Source organism: Vitis riparia, chromosome 18 (assembly GCF_004353265.1).
Source record: "Vitis riparia cultivar Riparia Gloire de Montpellier isolate 1030 chromosome 18, EGFV_Vit.rip_1.0, whole genome shotgun sequence".
NCBI lineage: Eukaryota > Viridiplantae > Streptophyta > Magnoliopsida > Vitales > Vitaceae > Vitis > Vitis riparia.
The window spans coordinates 23252521-23274113 of record NC_048448.1 but is presented as its reverse complement, the minus strand read 5'-3'; the positions used below and the strand labels follow the sequence as shown (position 1 = coordinate 23274113).

The 21593-nt window shown below is 34.7% G+C and overlaps 2 protein-coding genes across 7 annotated transcripts; both read right to left on the bottom strand.

Annotated features, from left to right (window-relative positions):
* Positions 1 to 397: 397 nt before the first annotated feature.
* Positions 398 to 5699, bottom strand: LOC117905612 (tryptophan aminotransferase-related protein 3-like). The gene is made up of 5 exons (XM_034818495.1): positions 4803 to 5699; positions 2280 to 2574; positions 1910 to 2202; positions 1108 to 1388; positions 398 to 951 (listed from the first exon to the last, which is right to left on the bottom strand). Exons 1-5 carry the CDS (start codon positions 5090 to 5092, stop codon positions 665 to 667), a joined length of 1446 nt encoding a protein of 481 aa, XP_034674386.1. The 5' UTR covers positions 5093 to 5699; the 3' UTR covers positions 398 to 664.
* A 253-nt stretch (positions 5700 to 5952) lies between these two features.
* Positions 5953 to 20046, bottom strand: LOC117905368 (S-adenosylmethionine carrier 1, chloroplastic/mitochondrial-like). Of its 6 annotated transcripts, XM_034818280.1 has the most exons (14): positions 19787 to 19956; positions 19382 to 19465; positions 15663 to 15745; positions 14160 to 14236; positions 12095 to 12185; positions 11421 to 11474; positions 11252 to 11347; positions 10946 to 11035; positions 10480 to 10531; positions 9049 to 9110; positions 8783 to 8863; positions 7741 to 7847; positions 6680 to 6761; positions 5953 to 6117 (listed from the first exon to the last, which is right to left on the bottom strand). In XM_034818280.1, exons 1-13 carry the CDS (start codon positions 19839 to 19841, stop codon positions 6683 to 6685), a joined length of 1011 nt encoding a protein of 336 aa, XP_034674171.1. In that variant the 5' UTR covers positions 19842 to 19956; the 3' UTR covers positions 5953 to 6117; positions 6680 to 6682. The 6 variants fall into 6 exon arrangements, with proteins under 6 accessions (XP_034674171.1, XP_034674175.1, XP_034674174.1 ...); XM_034818284.1 differs by lacking the exon at positions 6680 to 6761 and having other exon boundaries at positions 19787 to 19955; XM_034818283.1 differs by lacking the exons at positions 5953 to 6117; positions 6680 to 6761 and adding an exon at positions 6805 to 7078.
* Positions 20047 to 21593: the final 1547 nt, after the last annotated feature.

The following is a 21593-nucleotide window of genomic DNA, read 5'->3' as shown; positions in this document are numbered from 1 at the left end:
TATGGGTGAACTCAAAGTTTTCCATCCATTGAGAGACAATGAGCAGTCGCAAAGAGACTTATTCATGGCATGTTCATAATTATAGTAAATATTATATAAACTATATGTGAAGGTACTAGTATATTATCTCTATCAAGATGGTTTTCTTTCATTCTGAAGTATTCTGAAGTGTCAATGAACCACAAACCATTTGAATGTTATTATATAAGTAATTGAAATAAAGTATTTACTCTATATTAGTATTATGTGGACACTTTCAAAATTCTTATTTTTTATCAACACAAAAACATACATTATTGTCTTTAATAAAACAACTTCATCATATATATATATATATATATATATATAGATCCGGTCACTGATTTTTCTATTTTATTAATATTTTCATCCTTGAATATAGCATCCTCAAATTTCAATATATTGACGTTACGCTCCCTTACACCTGTAATGCCTTCTTAGTGCAAAGAAAATCCAGAGGTAACCTGTCTCAATCTACTTACAACTTTCAATTTGTTGAAGTACATATATGTACACACATCATATTCAAAGGTAGAACTAACAATATAGGAACATTCTACCAACAAGGAAGGAAATACTTATATGTTAATTAGCTCTAGAATTTGGGTGGTCATCCAGGGGCATGACCACTTAAGATGATAATACGTCACACATACTCCAACTGATGCCCGAAATATGTGATCAACCAGCTGAAATCAACTGACGGTTGATTCATTCTTCGCATGCTACTTTTACCGCCATTTTCCTCACCAACTAACTTATTGATTCGGTGCAGCAATATATCATAGTCATCTTGGGTCTTGATGAGGCTGAGCCGAACATAGCTACTATTAGCACTAAACAAAGTACCATTACGCCCCATGATGCCAGCCTTTTTCAGGACTCTGTAACACTCTTTATCTTCTTCTTTCTCGCACTTCAGCCATGCATAAGCTGCCATGAGTACAGAATTGTTCACATGCAAATTTCAATATCTTGTAATTGACAGATAATTAAGCTCATCAAGATTATTCAGTATGATTCCAAGTACTTAATTAAATAGTAGACATGATTAAAAGGTTTTGATTCTTGATGAAAATGAGAAATCACCTGGAGAAGGTATCTTAACTTTGCCAGAAAAAGTGCAGTATTGCGGTGAACTTTCCTGGACAGAGAAACGTCTGGACATCAGCAAGGCCCTGTTCAATTTTTCCCACCGGTCTTTCATTGTTTTGTAACCGAATTCGAATATTTCTCTTCCTCTCCCTCGAGTCACTACTTTTAAAAGCTTCAAAGCTCTTAACTGAGTGTCCCGGGAAACACCATCAACGTTCAAACTCATATAATTTGACATTTTCTCGTACACATCCTTATCCTTTATCAATGCCCACCTGCAAAAATAGCAACAATATTGTAACCACTTTTTTCTAGTGGCCAATGTCCTTAGTTTGTGGCAAATGGGTGTAGGAAAGTCATGTATAAACCATGGATAGAGATATGAGAAATAATAAGAGATACTTGATGGAGCGAGGGGACTCGTTATTCAGGTGTGAATACAAGAAATGGGGAAACACAGAATATTTCAGAAACTCAATAGTTGTGTTTGGTTCTCTTCTCTATAATGTTTTCTATGGTATAGTAAAAATATTCTCTCTCATCCATAGATGGAGACATGATTAACTGAACCACGTTAAAATTTTGTATACCTTTGTGTGAAGTGTTTTATCTTTGTATTCTTGAACTAACGTTGTTTACGTTAAAGCTTCCGTTGGTACGACAACTTTTAGTCTTTCTAGTCTTTAGAGCCTTTCATGTACTAAAAAGGTTAGAAATGCTTCCTAAAATCATTGTCAAATGAATTCTAAGTTATGTGTAAGTAGAGTGATAATGCATATATACGGTTATTAGGTACCCGAATCTACTCCCAGCATGACCAGTAAGCTTAGAAATGGTAAAAATCATGAGGTCTTCATCTGCAGGAGCTGGAATTGGTGTGAAATGCGGCCAATAGTAGGCATGATCATAAATCGGTTTAGCAGAAGGGCCTTGAAGAACTGCCTTATTCAACTTTCCATCAGGATTATTGGGTGCAGTCACAAACTCGATGAGATTGGAAGTGGTATCTGAAGTGTTCTTCCACAAGGATGTGTCACCTACAAACTGGAAGTCCACTGATCGAAAGAAGTCTGTTTGTGATTTATAAACCTGCAATATGAGAATTAGAACCCTCAAGTTCACATGAATATATAGAATATGAATGAAGTTCAGGCACTAGGACGAACCGGGTAAAAGGGGATTGTGGCAACAACTTTAGCTGGAGCAGATGAATCATGGGGTGAGAGGGCATGAACTGCAGCATTGAGGAGCTGGATAGAGCCGGCCCCAAAAACAATGAATCTGCCTGTTGTGTTAGCATTTCCAACAATAGCATGTAGCTTGCGGATGAGCTCCTCTAGTTCTTTTGAGATTAAGGAATGGTCATGGAATGAATAGCTCATTCGATGCCAACCTGCTACTAATAGCGCACTGCTTGCTGCATGCTGCATCCAAAAGGGCTCCAAGAACAGTGGATCGCCGCTGCAGAGTGTCGAGAATCATCAAATATTATTAACATCAGTAAACAAGGTAATGCTCTCATTCATACCCAGTGATAAGATATTTCTGTGGATTGACTAGAAAATTAGCCTTAAATTGCCCTTGTTCTTGGGCACCAACGTTGTCGATCGAAACCCTAATATCGGATCTAGTTTAGTGCAAAATATTGCAAAGAGGAAGATGATTTATGACAAGAATAGCTTAACATAGTGGGTGTGCTACACTATTGTATCGCTTACTATTCAAGATTGAGGCTAACCACATTTTGTTGCATATTTATTTTAGTCTTCTTTGTACCTAGTCCAAGTTATGTGCCACGGAATTATGGGTCAAGAATTCAGCATTTTTGTAGTTAAAATTTTAATTGGGAACCTTCAATTGACGTGTATTTATGATATATTTAATTTAAATTTTAAAGTATTATGAAATTAAACTAATTTTTTTGGAATCAGAATAAAGCGCCTATAAAATAATATTGTTGGGATTAAGAGAAATTATTATTTTAACACGATTTTTTATTTACTAATAAGTAACCAATTTATTAATTTATCAACCAATAAATATTTATTAATTTATAAAGAATATTATAGTTTTACCATACAACACTCTACATACATGACTTAAAAATATAAAAAATAATGGATGTGATACAAATTTAATACGACACTCTAAAAAATGAAGGGACAATTGTGTTTTGGGCCTAACTAGGCCCAAAAATTAAGATTTGGTCCATATAATTTACATAATTGATAGAAAGAATATAAGATATCAAAAAACCAAAATACTCATTGACCTTTTACATAAGCTTTTTTTGTCTTTATTACACCACTATTCATGTAACCATAATAATTTTATTTTAACCATTTGAATTTTTCATTGTTTTTTAAAACTTTTTTTTATAAATAATTGAAAATCAGTATTATTTTCTATTTTAAATTATAAATAAAAAAAAATTATATTCAAAAACTATTTTAAAAAATACTTTCTAAAAAAAGGGTAATATGATTTATATTTTTTATATTTTTTTTAAAAGAAAAGCATTTAATTAAAAAATGAAAACTATTTTTAAAAATAAAAATTGAAAACCTTGTTTAGAACTATTTTTTATATGAAAATAATAAAAAGAATTAAATTTCATTTATTGATTATCTATTAAATTTTATATGAAAAAAATGTATCTTTATTTATAATAAGAGTAAAAAGATTTAATATCTTTAAAAAAAATAGAAATGAACAATACTTAATTGATAATAAAAAAGGGAAAAAATATATAAAAAAATTAAAATTTATACTCACTACCCAAAGGTTAAGGGTATTTTAAGGATTAACGAACGTTATTTTAAGGATTAACGAACGATAATATCTTCCGACTTAATTTTTACATTTTATTTAAGTTTTGAGCTTAAAGACACATGATATGATATTCAAATGTTTGGTCAATTTTTTGACCAGTTGGGTCCAAAACACCATCATATCATTTATTATTTCCGACAACCCAATCAAATACATCTATGGGTCAGTGTCATGTGGGGTCTTTACGGGCGGCTTTGTGGGTGGTCGTGGCGAGCTTTGAATGGATATCCAGAGGCTTTGGATGGGATCAAAGACTCGATGGAATCTCTTGGCTTGTCACGGGATCTTGAGTATCCATCCTCCACAAGTAAAGACGACTAAATAAGAATAATAATTTTAAAATAATTTTGGACAATCGGATTCTTTCCCAGTTGTGGATTTTAATCATAGAAGAGATTTTCTCATAGCCCAACTGCCAATTTCCAGGAAACTCTCTCCCTTTTTTATCTTTCTTTCTTTCATCAAATAACCTACAAAAACTTGAATTCAACCTTCTACTGATTTTTTACTTCTTCCTTGACACTGTCATGCATGAACCATTCACCATCACTTTACCAGTTTGAAGTTCCAACTTCATGAAAGATTTAAGATTCAACCAATTTAATTTGGAATGATAGAATTATAAAAGCCAAGAGGAAATAGAAAGCTGAATCCTAAGGTTTTCACCATAATATTGATGAATATGCTGGTTTCACACAGGACCCAATGCTGAAGAAATAGAAGAATCATCATCAACCCCATGTTTGGTGAACTTCCAAGTTTTATAGACTTAAAAATACATTGGACCAATCCAATCACTAAATTATAAAACTCTGATAGCTAAAATCCCAGTCTGAGAAAGATCTGTGTATACATACCTGTCAACATCTGCAACACAAGAAGCTGAAAATTGGGAGCAATCAGGGCCTCCAAAGCAGGTGTTGCACTCACAAACAGGGCTTCCATCAACAACCAAACCATCCAAGTATGCTCTTCCATGGCCTGAGCATGACACTGCTGCCACTGCTTCTGCTTCTTCTGCTGCCCTTCTGCTCCAACCCACCTCCCACTTCCCACTCACATACACATATCTCCCCACAAAAAGTATGTTAAGAGTCGCAGAACACAGCAAACACACAACATACATGCAGCTTTGGATCTTACCCATGTCTTCTTGTTAGCTAAAAAGACTCCCCACTTATATTTTATTGTTCACTTTGTAAGAGAAAGATGATGAACAGCATGGAGGATGAGTGGTGGGACTTTTTGCAAAGACTCCCCCTTTGTTTTTGTTTCTTTTTTTAATTGGTATGCAAATGCAAAAAGTTGCAGTGGGTTGAAAATGGTGCTATGAAGGGTCACTTCACAATTCGTCTGCTTTGATATCCTTCTCAAGATTTTCCATCTTCCTTTTGTTTAATATTTTTGTTCTTTTAAGTTTCTGAGATAAAATAAACTTGAAATGTCATCCAGTTCAAAGAAAGAGCTTCAATTGAAGCATGACGACATTGGAGTGGAAAATTCTATGACAATGAAATCTGAATCCATCCTATCCAGTGATTGTGAAAAGGACAAAGACTGAACATGTACATTGCGTGTAGAATATTACTCATATAATTTTCTTTATCAGATTCCCTTTTTCTTTCGGATATGAGCATATGAATAATACCACTAATAGTCTGATTATCAGATTGTATAATTTTTCACACTTAATCATCTCAACATGTTGATCAATCTTGCCATGGGAACAATGAACCTTAGATTTTAGAACACGTTTAAAAGTGATCATGTTTAAAGCACTTTCATCAAAAATACTTTCATTAATAATGTTTTTAAAAACAAATCACTTAGTATTTAGATATAAATTTTTTTTTTTTTTAAAAAAAAGGTGTTTTATTGTGTTTTTGGCAATATATTATATATTAAAAAATAATTTTTAAAAATTTGTCCAACATTTATTTTTTCATAAGAAAATCCCTTCCAAATCATTCTAAATGGACAATCAATATTACCCAAAAAAAAAAAAAATTAAACCTTTGAAAAATCGTCTTATTAGTCTCTTTCTAAAATATCAGTGATGTAGCCATTATCTTACCAAGAGGGTCGGGACAACATGACAAAGACTGCCGTTGGTCCAGCCGTCGGCTGGTTCATTCCGTGGCCGATACTCATGAATTGTGATCCCCACTCCCCCTGCAGCCACAAAAAGTAACCCAAAAAAGAAACAAAAATGTATTAGCAACTATTTATGCAAGCAAACGTGTCCTCGGTGGTCCCATCCATAATGACCAGGAAAAATATTAACTTTCCACAGACAACAGGCATTACTTGTAAAGAGACATGGGTGGTAGGGTTGGCAATGGTGGTCCCAGAGTTTCAGTACATGGTTTCAGGGTACACCTTTGCCTTGCAATATGGAACCTTCAACCCACGTCCACATGAATTTGGTCCCCATGCTCAGGATATTTTGGGCACACTTAAAGATGAAATGAAACACTAGAAATTTTCATGTAACAGAGGCTGAATCATAACCACGTAGAGAAGACACTGGGGACATGGACTTATTTTGCAAAAGGAGACTGCAACTCTCTTGAGCCTTACATGGTCTTCCATGGCACTGTCTTACTGTTGAACCAGCGCATGAGCACTGATCATGAATAACATTGGGAGGCTTCGAGGAAAATGGTGGGTTCGTGGGAGGTTGAAGTTTTAAGTCTGGGGACAAAAATAATAGGTTAAACCACAGAGGTGGTACCTACTAAACTCTTCGTGTCAAACGTCGCAAATACTTGGTAAGATTTAGGTCTTTGAATGAATATACAAACAATGAAACCAAGCTGCAAAAGAATGGAACCAAAAATAAACCATTGAACCAAACCAAGATAGAAAGTAGTGGAATCAAACTTGATACAAAGTAATAGGACATAAATATAAATATGGCAGGTCTTTTCGGTATGCATCCATTCAGTACTGGAACTGGACCCAAAAAAATGGGGGTTTCAGTAGCACTTAAGTGACCATTGGGAAAACTCCCAGGAATTTAGCTGCATATGCTTAATGTTGCTGCAATAGGACTTTCCTGGAAACTACAAAATGCCATGAGAATTTGCAACAGGATGTCATTTAACATGAGTCGAATTGTATCATGGAGATGCTGCAAGAAAGAAGAAAAACCGGAGGATATTGTGAAAATGCCTGAGAGCATGCAAGAATTGGAAACAGGGAGAGTAAGCAATCAAACATAAGAGAGCTGGAAATGAACTCGCATTGTATGTGTACATAGGAAAGATAAGTTTATTGCAATGAGAAAATTTTATCATAAACAGAAAACCACACATCAAGTAACTACTCCTTATAAATCTGTGCCTTCTGCCAGGACATTTGTACATGGCAAAGTAGCAAAGATCACTAAAAATTAGTAGCTAGCATTCCTATTATGTCTATCCATCCACTGGTTGATTTCAATGGGAAAACTCAAATATAAACAGCTAAAAACCGGCACTGCCATTGCTACTAAATGTTTGGCAAGCACTTGTTAATTGCAAACAGAACTCTTAGCATAATAAGTAACCACTTCATTTTATTCGAACAGAAAAAATCTAACTCAAAGCTCTCAATATTCATATTGATGCCAGGTGTAATCCAAACAACAGCAGGACCCAAAAAATGGATTTCAGAAGGAATCCACTCCATGTCTTCCTGCTACAAAGTATAAGGTGTAAAAAGTGAAGACAACAATCAAAACAAAAAATTTTATAAAAGATATGAGTTAAACATGGAATTTTCTGGAGAAGGTGCTGTTTGGAAGAGACCTACTTCTCAGTCCTAGTGTGCGTTTGGGCAACCACCTGCTTTGTCCTTTCAAGAATGACAAAGAAAATTGAACCTCCAATACCTATCCAGAGTACTCTTGGCCCGATACCCTGCAGCAAACAGCCACAAGATTAATTGAGGTTGAAAAAACATTCCATACTCTGGTTCCAGCATGAATTTTTATTGATTGGTTCCAGAATGATAACTGTATTGGAACACAATTTCTGATTTCAGGTCTCATTAAGATTAATTGAGGTTTTCCTTTCAACTTAATCAAAGATGCAAAAACTGGATCATCACCTTCCATAATACATGCATAAATAATTTAAGTAAAAATGGAATGGATCTTCTCTTTCTAGGTATTATTTCAATTCACCTTTTTCTTTAGCTGCACTTTGAGGCAGGACATAATTGATCTACTTCAATCTTCTAGAAAGATAAGAATAGAAATGAAATTGGGAAGTTATTTTTCTTTCAGCATGAAATTTGGGAATTGTCATTTGAATTATTTGAATGTCAACATTGAAAATGATAGTGAATAAAAAATTTTACTTAATATATGTATTATGGATTTTGTAATGAATCTATGCATTAAACTCATATCTTGTTCAATTAAACTTTCAAAATTTTAGTGTAAAATGTTTTTATATGGTTGGAAATAATTTAACTTTTTAAATTCTGCTATTTTTCATGAAATTGGTCAATATTACTCTATACTTCATGATTCCTATATATTTACTTTCTCAATTTATCTTCATCAAGTAAACAAACTTATGATACAAGATATGGAAAAATAGGAAAGCAATACACGATAAGATTTATGAGTTAAGGTGCGCATGCGCGCTCACACACTCATATACAATGATTAATTGTCCAACCAAAAGTTTGAGCAGCACTGACATGTTACTAAAGAAAATAAGTTCCTCACAAGCATTTTCATAATATATATACTAAAACCAAACAAGAGAAACAAGAAATAAAAAGCATGGCTACTCCACTATGAATCACATTCATTCTTCATAAGGTAAACATGAAATGGTCCCACCTTGAAAAGAGCAGGAGTTCCTTCTTCTCTTATGACAGTCCTAACACAGTCAAAAATCCCTTTGTACTGGTTTGCAGATCCCTGCAAGGTTATCCTTCATGTATTAAAAAGCATAAAAGTAATATAAAAAATTGAGAGAGAGAGAGAGAGAGAGAGAGAGAGAGAGAGAGAGAGAGAGAGAGAGAGAGAGAGAGAGAAGAAAGGATGAGAGAAGAAGAACATATAATGGTTTTCCACTAAAGAAGAAGACAAGAAATCATCACCACCTGAACCATTAATCTAGTCTTTATCACATCAAGAGGAGTAGTTATAGCTCCTGTTATTGCACCTGTAGATAAAGGAAATTTGATGAAGAATCTCATACAAGCAGAGCATGCATTATATGCATTAAATGACAATTTGAGTTACCTATCCTAGTAACTTCTTAGCATAACTTTGAAAACATGAAGGCCCCATATGTTTTAACAGAAGATGAAAATAGGAATAAAGATCACAGCACTGGGTAAGGTTTTGCCAGTGGATGGGGTTTATGATCACTGTGATTATAATTTGGGTGAGCTATACATTGAAGGTTTTAGCATGGTGTTGAGAGGGTATATCCAGCCAATTTTATGGAAAGTGGCAACCTAAAAGGTAAAAAATAATTAACAACGAAGCCACTCTTGTCATTATATGGAAAGGAAAGACTTATAGTGGCAGAGCCACACAAGGCCTAGGAACTTAGCCTCTTTTTTGCGCCCCCCCCCCCCCCCCCCCCCTGAAATAAATTATCATTCTTGCCCACCCTCAATTTATTTTCTGGCTCTGCCACTGAAGACTGACATGGCCAAAATTACTTATGTTCTTGAGTTTTTTACAGGATCAATCTTTCTCAAGCACCAAACAAAATTTCGGTTTCACTCATTTCCATTGAAAACAAAATCAGGGAAAAGGATTTTACAATGACGGTTGATGGAGTATTTACTTTTGTGATAGAAATGGTAGTTTATGTTATTGTTGAAAGCATGTACTGTACAGGTTCAATCAGTTGATATGTTTTCATACAAAAAAGACCTACTGTCCTGTGCCATGATAGGCAACTTGGAGAAACCACACAAAGGGGATCTAGAGGCATGTCAAGCCTTTTAAGAATTGTACCATTCCTGTTATCATGTTCCTTGTGAACAAAAAATGTATTAGGAGTTATATGAAACCATGTACAAGAGCTACTTTGTAGTAAACAATATTTCAGTAAAATAAACATTAAGAAATTTATCAACAAAGTCTGAAATGAAGAAAAAACTACATATTCAAGATAGACATAACAATCTAAGAGCCTGTTTGAGGACTGCTCTAAAAAACATAAAACTGTTCTAGACTCGAAAACATGTTTGAGAACTAGTTTTGAAAACAATGTGTTTTCTACTAACATATTTTAATTGTTTTCTATGAACTATTTAAAAAAAATAATTGTAGAAATATGGAGAATGATTGAAAACAAAGTACTATATATAGGAGTTATTTTAAAAAAATATTTGAAAATGTAGAAAACAGGTTAAGAACATTCCAAATTGTTTTAGAAAATACTATAAAATTGTTTTAAAATTGTTCTCAAAAACTGTTTTTTGAAAACTGTTTTCAGAAACATTCCTAAATAGACCCTAAAAAACCCAACCCTGATATAAATGATACTGAATTTGTTCAGGATATTCAGTTACCAGAAAAAGCACCAATCATAGCATTCTCAGGATCATTCAAGTCCCTCTGTGCCTGCAGAGAAGGTAAACGCAATCAATCCTGCACAACTTCACAATCACAATTATTTCAGATATATCAAATGTGCAGCAGAGGTTGGAGGCTTCTTATATTTTTTTCTAACACTAGTACCTTTATTTAGTCATCCATCACACTCAATATAAATAATCATGCACTGAAAATAAAGAAAATGAAGTCACTCAAAGAATTTACAGGCAATTTTTCAGCAGCATCTTGCTCCAATGAGAATGAGCCTTTAAGGTATAAGCCTTTCTCTGTTATATGGCAATGGGGTGTGATGATTCTGTAAAGGGACTGAATTTCACTACTTTTTCTAGTGTTTTAGTTTTATTCTTTTGCACAAATGGAAATCCTCAACCCATGTGCACTTTATGTGTACATGTCAAATAATAACAAAAGCAAGCTCACCGCTAGCTTATACCCTATCCGTAGCTGCTCATAGATGCAAAACTGGAGAGCATCAAAAGGTAAATCTCGCAATAAAAAGGATCCATATCCCTGCAATCTCCCAAAAAATAAAAAATAATCAAGATGAATGCACCAATAATAATACATGAACTACAGAAATATACTGCATTCATGAATAATCTCATCGAAATAGCCATTGAAGAAAGAGATGGTCTTTCCTCCTTAATATATATATCATGTCTGAACCCAGTCAAAAAACTGAAGGACTTGGATTGTAAATCTTCAAATGAGGAAAGAATTACTTACCGCATAAAGACCTTTAAACCCCTCCTTGGCAACAATAAGTTGAACAGCATCAGTTGCAGAAGCAAATTGCCCAGTCTGCATTCTTTGCTTAACAACCTGGGAGGTGTTGAAATGATAAGAGGCTCAAGATTATAAGAAGAAAGAATAGGATTGAAGAAAAGTTCAAAACCTCTGTTGGCACACGAACAAGAGAAGATGCAGCCCCGCCAACAGCACCTGCAGTCTGAATGAAATCTGAAGTTTAAAAACTTAAGATAACAAAAGTTTTATCCAGCACAGTGTAACTGGAAGTTTTGTCTGCTGTAAAAGAAAGATGAAACAGTTTTGGACCACACTACAGGCCCAAATATAAAGCTCAAGTACCAAGAACAGTCAAGTGAGTAGTTCGAGAAGGAGAAGTATTAGCCCTCAAATCATTTTCAAAAGGTTAATGAAACCACTAATCAAAAAGTAGAGCAATAAATTGACCACAGATCAAGGAAAAGTAAAAGCTTGAATTTCAATTATGTTTTTGTTGTCGGTAAAGTTACATCTTACTGACTAGTGGATGGACAGACTAAATCAGACCACCCAAGAATTCATGCAGTCGTTTAAGCATCCTGGGTGACGAAAGAATAATTGGTCCAGCATCCTAATGAGAAAGAATAAAAATCGAAAAAGAAATGCACCGTAGAAAAAGACAATTCTTCCCCTTCCAGCTGACACTTAAAATAACAGCATAAGAAACTCTCATTTTAGACTTTAAAAATGTGGTTTCTGTCAGATTAATAAAGAAGCTTTTGCCAAGAATAGTCTAGCAATATGAAGCTTACAGGTTGACACCTGCTTAGTTACTAAACTTACCAAATGAGCAAAAGCACTAAGGTTTTCAGGGATGGTCTTCAGCAGTTTCTGCTTTGTAGGTTCATATACACCAACAAATATCGCAGAGGCCCTGTGAACAATAGAAGAGTTTGTCAGAAACATGCACCAATGAGAAAATTTGAGCACTTAGGTCTACTTGAATGCAACAAAGAAGTTTGAAAAGGGGGAAAAAGGGATGCCCTAACAATAATCAATAAATTCATGGAAATCAACAACAATAAGTAGAATACTTTTGGATGGGTTTATACCTGCTCCACTTTTGCCACATCCACCCTTTCCAAGGCCATAGTGGTACATAAATAATACCAACAACAAATGGAGAGGGTGAAGCAAAATACGGAGCAGCAATAGACCTAAATGATGATTTAGGTCAAAAGATCAACATGGCATCTCAATCCAATGAATTAGCAAAAGATTAAATATCACACACATTTCCTCTCTCTGCAGAAAGAAAACAGTGCATGAAGGTGATCAAAAATTTACTACCAGTGCATCCTGCAAAGAGGAAAAGCATTGTCATAGAAAAAAATTTTAAAAAGTATTTTGATGAAGCAAATTTTTGAAGATCTAAATTCTGTTAAGGTTTATACTGAAATAAAGATTTGTACCCTGAAGGAAACATGTATGTAGTCGAAATTCTCTGATATTCTTGAGAACCTAATGAAGATCAATCTCCGAAGCCATCTTTTCCTAGGGGTAAACCATTGTAGCATATTGTGCTAGTCTCACACCAACTCGGACTTATTGGAAGGACTTTGTAAAAAAGTGAGGATTTTTCAGGATAGATGGAGGACTTTGTAAGAAATGTGGGATTCATTCTATTTCTTCTCTCTAGGCCTTGTCTAGTGCAACATTAGCAAGCACCACTTTGACCATTACGATGCAAGATTGGAACCTAGAATGCAAATTTTTTTGAGGAGACACTCCCAACATGGACTCCTCCTCTGGTGGCTTGCATCAAATTGAATTTCGATGGGTGCTTTTTGGGTAACCTAGGACAACAAAGAATTGGAGGAATGCTCACAAAGTCATTAAAGTGAAGATTCTAGCCTTATTGGGAGGCCTAAAGCTAGCCAAAGGTAAAGGTCTATCCAATCTTCTAGTAGAGAAAGATTCTACGATGATCCTATGTTGGATGAATAGGAAGAAAGAGGTTCATGAAAGTTCAATAGGTGGCTTTGCCAAATTTTTTATTCAAAGTTGGGGTCCTCCTTTCTTTGGGTTCCTTGTTTAGCTAATCAAATGGTGAATATTTTAGCAAAGCAGCAAGCCAAAAATCTGATCTCTTTTGTAGGAAATTTTCTACCAACCAAAGCATTAACTTTGTAGTTGAATTTGCATGACAATCATTGGGAAATGTTTCATCGATCACAAATCATAGCAGACCAGTTCTCTCTGCATGTTAGGGATTTATTAGCATACAACCTTCATAAGTGGAAGCTTTAGCTCTTTTCCAGTCCTTATCATTGCTAGTGGGGCTTAAGCTAACAAATATAGTGTTTAAACATTCCCAAGGGCATTATGATATTTATTGTCTTTCAACATCTCTTACCTTGTGATATGGTCTTTCAATGATGTGGGTGAAGAATGGGATGAGTCTAGAGTTCTTGGGGATGTTTAGTGCTCCAATCTATGTTAAAAGGACCTTCCAAATGTTACCTCCTTTTGCTGAAAGCACCCATGGTATGATACAACATTTGGTACACACTGTCCCATTTCCTTTTGTTTGAGATCATGCTGATCACTCGATATCCCTGCTGGACACAAGGATCCACTTGGACTTTCTCTATTTAGATTTTCATTTGGGGTTATACAACTCAAAGTTGACCAAATATAGCACTCAGTTGGGGGTGAATTTATCATGAGTGCAAAGTATTGATCAGCTTTGAGCTTAAACTTGAAGACTGACTGATGATCATGTAAAAAGCATACAGAACTGGATAACAAGCATAACACTCGAGCCACATTGAAACAATGAGCTTGCAAAGAAACAATGAGCTGGTAACGAATCAACAAAGATGAGGAAAGGCATGTCAGTACGTACGGTAAGACACCAGCAAGATTTCCTGCCAATCCAGAATAGAGACCCTTCAATACAATTTTTCCTCCACCATGAGCAGCCTAACATGAGAAATAGCATCACAAGTTTCAGAAATTGAAGTGTTGGATGATGAAACATGAACAGGTTTTCACCACTTTCATGATTATGTCAATGACTATTAGAAATATTGAAGTGAGCTTGATTGGAAAAAAAAAAATGAAGGAACAAAAAGGCCGGAGAGGGACCCATTAAAAGCATTGGTGCAACCTCCCATCTGATGAAAGATCAAACTCATATCAACGAAGTGAAGGCTCAATTATTTATAAAGCTAACAAGATCTTATTTCCAATGTATAGGATAGGATAGACTCAGTTGTTGAATATAAACTTTACATCATCCAAAATATGAAGCAACAATACTTCTTAGCAGTAAGTATTGCAGTTTTTAGAACTGTGTGGTCAAAAATTGGAGGCAGTATGCACTCTTTTTCCACAGAAAGCAGCATATTTGTCTCTAGTGTATGGTTTAGTTGGGGCTTCAGTAATGATGTATTTAAGGGCAGGTATCAACCTTGTATTTTCCCTTTCTTTTAGCAATAGCTCATCATTATTTGCTCCCCTTTTCTTTCTTTTTGGTGCCAGTTCTCTATTTTTCAGTCAAATACACACAAATTATGCAGATAGATCTTGCAGAACATCTTCAGACTGATGCAGAGAAATCCTGGCAGACCCATGTCTAATGACCCATGCCAAATAAAATGCATCAGAATTACTCCTGAGGATTCCTTAAAAACTCTTCATTTATTTTTTATCTTACTTTTAGGCTGTTTCGTATTTTCTTTTATTCTTTTTTCATTTTTGATAAGCAATTTTTTTTTCTTCTTTTGTTCTCATTGGGACTTGAACCACAAACCCACCTCAACCCTTTACCACTCGAGCCAACCCTCAATGGCAGATTTCATATTTTTATGTGTATAGGTCTTTCTTTTTTTTTTTTTTTTTTGATAAACCTTCTATGGCCAAGACCTTAGGACTCTTCATAGGGACCCAAGCCTCGGGGTGCTGACCGCCCTACAACAACCAACACCGGGTAAATTCAAGGTATCATTAGTAGCAGGATTCAAACCCAATACCATGTATCACTTATTGGGACTACACTTCTCAGTGTTCGCCCTAACCAACTGGGCTACCCTAGTAGGTTTTTACGTGTATATGTCTATTGTTGTTATATTTTACAATATGCATATAGAGAGAGACACACACACACATATAATAAAAAAGAAAAAACATGAAGATAATGGCATATTAACATCTGGCTGCCACTACTAATGAAACTTAGTAAAGGAGTGATCGTGCTTATCTGTTCTGTAAAAGAAAATATTATGTTTCATGATGAATGCAATTCTTTTTAGATTTAAATTCAGTCTGAAATGAACATAGAGAATGCTAGGATTGGCAATATAAATCATACTATGATTAAGAATAGTATTCAATTTAGTTAACCAGCCTGAAGTCTAGTTTTTATTGTATCAATTGGATATAAAGCTGCTTCAACAACAACACCAGCAATACCTCCAGCTACAAGACCCTCTGCAAAAACCCATAACAAAACATTAGAAACATAAGATATTAAGCAAGGACGTGATTTTGTCATAAGATGAAATTTGTCAAAGAAAATAAAAATCAAAAATAAAAAACAAGGCCTTGTGCTCAGAAAAAACCACAAATTTTAAAAAACAGAGCTGAAACCAGCCAATCTGAAAGTTAATGGCTGGAACCAGAAGATGATTCATTCAAAATTTAAAAAGACAAAACTGAGGAAAAAAATTTCCTGGCAGCCATAAACAAAACATTGTCAAAAACAAAGTTACAAGAAAAAGAAAGGGGGAGGGAAGACAGGTGTCAAAATTTATGTTCCACTTTTCCTTTTTATACCAATACATAGGTTGCATGTGGGCAGTATGATAGAATTCACAACCTGATGTACAAAATACTTGACAGGCTAGTGATTTACCAAAGCAATCTAATCTGGGGTTTAAATGTTTAAGTCCTGTAGAAGAAGCAGACCAATTGGAGACTCTAAAAACCTTGATCACCCTGTATCTATAGCAGCGGCAGCGAATAATAATAATAATGATGATGATGATGATGATGATGATGATGACGATGATGATTTTTTTTATAGGCAAATAAGAGTGTATATATTAATAAATATATAAAGGGTGTCATACTAAAGTAGCAAACACAGTATATTGGAAGTATACGAGTGAGAAACAAAAAAAAACAGTTATAGTAGCTACAACCCCACGTCAAGAAAAAGAGTCAACCCATTCTATAAAATCTAACAAAGAAGATGGGTCTTCATGCCTGTCTCCTAAGATGAACCCTCGAGAACACATAAACAGATTAGTTATGAGAGAACCCTTGAGAGCTTGAATAGTACATTGCTCCCCTTCAAAATTTCTTTGATTTCACTTCTTCCAAATTGTCCATAAAAAGCAAAGAAGGATTATTCTCCAAACCTTCCTTCTTTACCTACCCACAAAGTTACCATGTCATCCCTCTAAAAAATCCTTAACAGAAAAAAGAAGAACCCACGAAATGCCAAAGAAGGAGAAGAGCAAGTGTCATAACTCTCTAGCTATCCCACAATGGATGAGAAGATGGTCTACCGATTCATCTACATTTGCACATACAACAAAAACCTGCCAAAACCCATCCTCTCCTCTTGAATTAGTCCATAGTTAGGATCCGGCCCCAAGTCACTTCCCAAGCAAAAAACTAATTTGGTGGGGAACCCATGAACCCCATCATATTATCTTTGAAGGGAATGTCACTTCAGCCCCCCTCTTCCAATGCATCATAGAAAGACCTCATAGAGAACACCCCATTCTTGCTAGCTTTCCAAACCATTTTATCCTCCTCTCCTCTAAATCTACAAAACTCATTTAAGGTTTAGAAAAAAATCATGTACAACATCCAACTCCCAATTATGAAAGTTTCGTGAGAAGCAAAGGTTTCAAGTGACCATCCCTTCATCTACCTCCTAAAAGTCATCCGCCCATGCCTCCTTAGCAATAGAAAAAGTGAATAAAGAAGGAAAAGAATCCTTCAAAGGTATATCATCACACCACATGTCATGCCAAAATTTGATTCTTCTTCAGTGGCCCACCTCAAATCTTGTTTTGGTTTTAAAAGTTCCCCATCCTTTTTTATACACTTCCACAAGCCAACACCATGACCTTCTCTCCCTTCCTTGGAGCACCAACCACCCGGTTCTTCACCAAACTTTCCCACTATTAGTTTTCTCCACAACATATCCCTTTCCAAGATAAATCTTCAACACCATTTATCCAAAAGAGCTTAGTTGATAGTGGATAAATCCTTAATACCAGGACCCCCTCTTTTTTTTATCTTTGCAAATCATTGAACCAATTCACAAGATGAGGTTTTTTTCCAAAGATCCTCCTTTCCAAATTCCAAAGGAAATCCCTTTGGATTTTCTCCAATCTATTAGCCACCGACTTAGGAATAATGAATAGGGCCAAGAAGTAAATTGGAAAGCTACACAAAGTACTATGCAACAAAGTGATTCTTCCTCCTTTTGAGAGTTATTGCCTTTTCCAAAATGCCGATCTTTTGAAAATCCTTTCCTCCACCACATCCCAAACAATTTTAGCCTTAAAGAGAGCACCAAGAGGTAGGCCTAAGTATGTAGCAGGCAATTTTCCTATACCACAGCCCATCACCAAAGCTAACTCCACATTAGGGACATCCCCTATTGGAATAAGCTCACTCTAGCTCAAGTTAATCTTTAAACCTGATAGAACCTCAAACCAAAGCAACACCCATGCTAAATAAGTGAGTTGGTTTGGACAAGGATCACAAAAAAGAAGAGTGGCATCTGCAAATAAGAGGTGAGAAATTTGATTTGGCAATTTGGCAACTTGGTTTAGATCTGATGTTTCAAGGTATTAAGTGTCTCTTATACATTATATTTGCTTAAAAACATTTAAGTTATGTACTTGCTACTTCCTTGGTGAAATGTGTGATTGCTGAAGTATTCAAATCCAGGCTTTGATTTGCAACCTATGAGTATGAGACTATCAAAAATATTGGGACTTTGGCTCAAAGAAATATCTTTTCCATCCTAGAAAAAAAATATACAGCAGCAACTAATTTAAAGATTTATGAAAATATATAGAAAGTAAAGAGGTCATAGGCACACAACAAAAAAAGTCAAATCTCAAACAATAAATGTAACTGGAACCTTTTGCAAACGACTCAAACAAATTAAAAAAAAGAAGACACTCAAAATGTTTAGAGTTGGTATTTTTTTGTATCCCCCACCTCACCGACATTAACTCTTTCGCTCTCTCTCTCTCTCCGTTCTCTTCTCTCAAAGCTCTAACATCTCTTTCTTTCCACAGCCTCTAAATGCTAGCAAAGGGAGTTAGGAAGTTAGGTTTCGCAACACCTTTCCTTTAGGGCCAAAACACGTTAATACAGTAAACCCAACAAAAAATCGTCCAAGAGCTGAGGATGAGGATGATACTTAATAGATGTGCAAAGAATTTGATCAAATATTAGAAACAAACGGATGATGAACAAAAACAATAGGTCTACTTGTTCTTCCAGATATAGGCACATAATGAATTCATTAACTGGCAACAACCCTACCATGATAGTCAAAAAAATTGTGAAGTCTTGAACAGGTAATAAAGACAAGTTTGCTGGTGGCTGCAAACCAACAAAAGAACATCTAGCATGGTAAGATCAAACCTTCCGATAACTGAAATTATTCCAAATGAAAAGACCCAGAACTAAGAGCCAAGTCTTGCAGTACCACCTCCCTATTTCAACAATAGCATAGAAAGATTGGGCAAATATCCTTATTAACTATCTAGAAGTTCCAATAGCTTTCTCTCCTTTGTACCTCATTGCAGTTTATCATCAAAACATCAACTTTTCAATAATATAATTTTTTGATAGAAGAGACATATAAAAGTTCTTTTGTTTGAGCAATATCATGCTCTGGCATTATTACTAGTGAAACCATTTAACCATAGTAATCGTATTTCTATATCATTCTATGCAAGGTTCAACTTCAAATAACTCAAATTAATGCCTTTTTTATTGCTCTGCCTTATGAGAAACTGTAGTTGAACTAATAATTGGCACGATAATAAAGCCTAGATTTCACTTGAAAATATTCGTAGAGCTTACCCCAGAAAACATGTAAAAAACTGAATGGCATGTCTTCTTTAAACGACTTCTTTTGCTCCCTTTGAGAACTACACTTCAGAACATCTGTTGATATAGCATCACTTGTAAGCAATAGCTAAGAAAAACATAGTTAAGACAAATAATGTTCCTAGAGCGAGACAGTTAAAACGCTATATGATGTTTGAAATAGGGAACCAGAATCAAACATTATTCATGTTGGGTTGATGAGAAAATGTGCATAAAGAAAATAAATTAAATTTGAATTAGAGATCGACCAGACATAAGATCCACACAACTGAGCCCAATGAAACAAACAACAAAAAATTCAGAAATATTTCTTTCGTTTTCTTCCATTTTCTCTGCTGCCAAGAGGAGCATGACAGTGGAGCACTGAAAATGGGTTACCAGGCGGAAATGTTGGAGTGCTCTTCGCGCCCACTGCCGGCATCGGATGACCCATCGAGGTGCAATGATTCTCAGGGCTCCATACAAAAGTAATGCCTTTTCTTCTATTTAGAGCTACAAGCTGCGCTGTTTGGCTGCGGAGAAACGGAAGAAAAAGAAAATATAGACAAATTATGAAGCTTAAAACCTTTTTCCATGTTTGGGACACTAGTAGACGAAAGCCTCCAGGCCCCAGCGAACCGAGCGACTGAGCCCGGCCTACTCGTTGTCTAGTTGGGTGTGCGCGCGTGTTTTTTTCCTTGCTTCTTCCTCTGTTTTTAATCAAAGCAAATTTAAAATTTTTAAATTCTAAATTTCTTTAAAAAAAAAAAAAAAAGGCAAAAAACTTCCATGAAAATTGTCAATATAATTAAACTAGAATGTATTAATTTATTTTTTTAATCATCAAGATTGGCTCTTAATAATCTAACAATTTTAAGTACATAGTTATAGGGTTTTGCACTACTATGTGTGTTAAAAAAAAAATCTATAAAAATAAGAGGTGTCGATCAATTTTGGTCACTAAAACCCTACTAGGAAATTCTTCTTGAAAATGGGTTTTAGTTTTCTTATAATAGAAAATATTTTTCAATAAAAATATTTTTTTAGAATGATTATTATTAAATATTAATGCTACTATTAATATTATTATTTATGGTATTAGGATTATATTCATATTATTATTAATATTATTTTCATTAATATTATATCTTTTGTTAATATTTATCCATATTATTAATATTCTATAAGTTTGTGTCATTATGAATTTTTTTTTTCTTTTAATTCATAAAGACCATAGGCTTTATTATAAAAAAACATTCACAATAGTAAATCACTATGTGTTTAATGTTAATGCAACAAAATTATGCATTGGTATAGAAGCCAAGGTATAGGTACGACGGGAATGCATGGATCTTTGGGAAAATTACCAAATAGGATGAGCTAGTGGTGCCACCAAGTTTTTGAATTCCCACCAAGGACTCAATTTATTATAGTTTTACCCACAAATGACTTTTTTCCTATTACTCGTTATGTACATAAAATATGAGAAAAACAAAATAAAACATACTTTGATGTTTACTTGCATGGATTGTGAAAAAAGAATAGGAAAATATTAAAACAAGAAAACCACAACGAAACTCTAATCTCTAACCTTTTGATCCCCTTACCATCGCCATGGTCATTCTTCTTTTCCATAAACGACAACATGGAGAAGCCTAAGAAAACTATTTATCATAAGTATGTTAATCTCTTTATCTCTTGGACCTGTTCATCCATTTTTCTATTGCAAAATCCTTTTATGGTGATTGAAATTTCTTGGGTTTCATTTTGAGTATTTGAGATATTTCTTTTACAATGATTTCAATTTCTAGGGTTTCATTTAAAATCTTTCTACTATTTTCATATTAAAAAATGAGAAACTCTTCATAAGACATTAGTATTCAATCATACACCCTTTTTTTTAGGAATTGAGCAATGGGATCTAAAATAAGAAATTAGGGCATTAGGTTTTGGTTTGTTTTCAAGGTCCTTTTTCAAATTGAATTTTTATATTTTTTTTTTCTATTAGTGTCTCTCTTTGCCTCCACCTTTCTTCAATCAATATGCCCTTTTCTACTACTAAGAATTTTTATTTTTCAATGTGACTTATTGGGTTTTTATTTTGGGTTTTTGTGGAGAAGAGTTTCCTACTATTGGGATAGCCACTAAAAGCAAGACATGATGTAACAAAGTTAGTTCCTTCAGTTTCTACTATTCTATCCTTATT

Coding starts and splice junctions, on each gene's coding strand:
- LOC117905612 (XM_034818495.1), bottom strand. CDS start 5,092: ATGGGTAAGATCCAAAGCTGCATGTATGTTGTGTGTTTGCTGTGTTCT. Junction 2,575..4,802: donor TGTGTTGCAGATGTTGACAG/GTATGTATACAC, acceptor GACACTCTGCAG/CGGCGATCCACTGTTCTTGG. Junction 952..1,107: donor AGTTAAGATACCTTCTCCAG/GTGATTTCTCAT, acceptor TACTCATGGCAG/CTTATGCATGGCTGAAGTGC.
- LOC117905368 (XM_034818278.1), bottom strand. CDS start 19,841: ATGGGTCATCCGATGCCGGCAGTGGGCGCGAAGAGCACTCCAACATTT. Junction 15,746..19,381: donor TTTTTTACATGTTTTCTGGG/GTAAGCTCTACG, acceptor GGGTTTTTGCAG/AGGGTCTTGTAGCTGGAGGT. Junction 9,111..10,479: donor TATGATTGGTGCTTTTTCTG/GTAACTGAATAT, acceptor CTTTATCTACAG/GTGCAATAACAGGAGCTATA.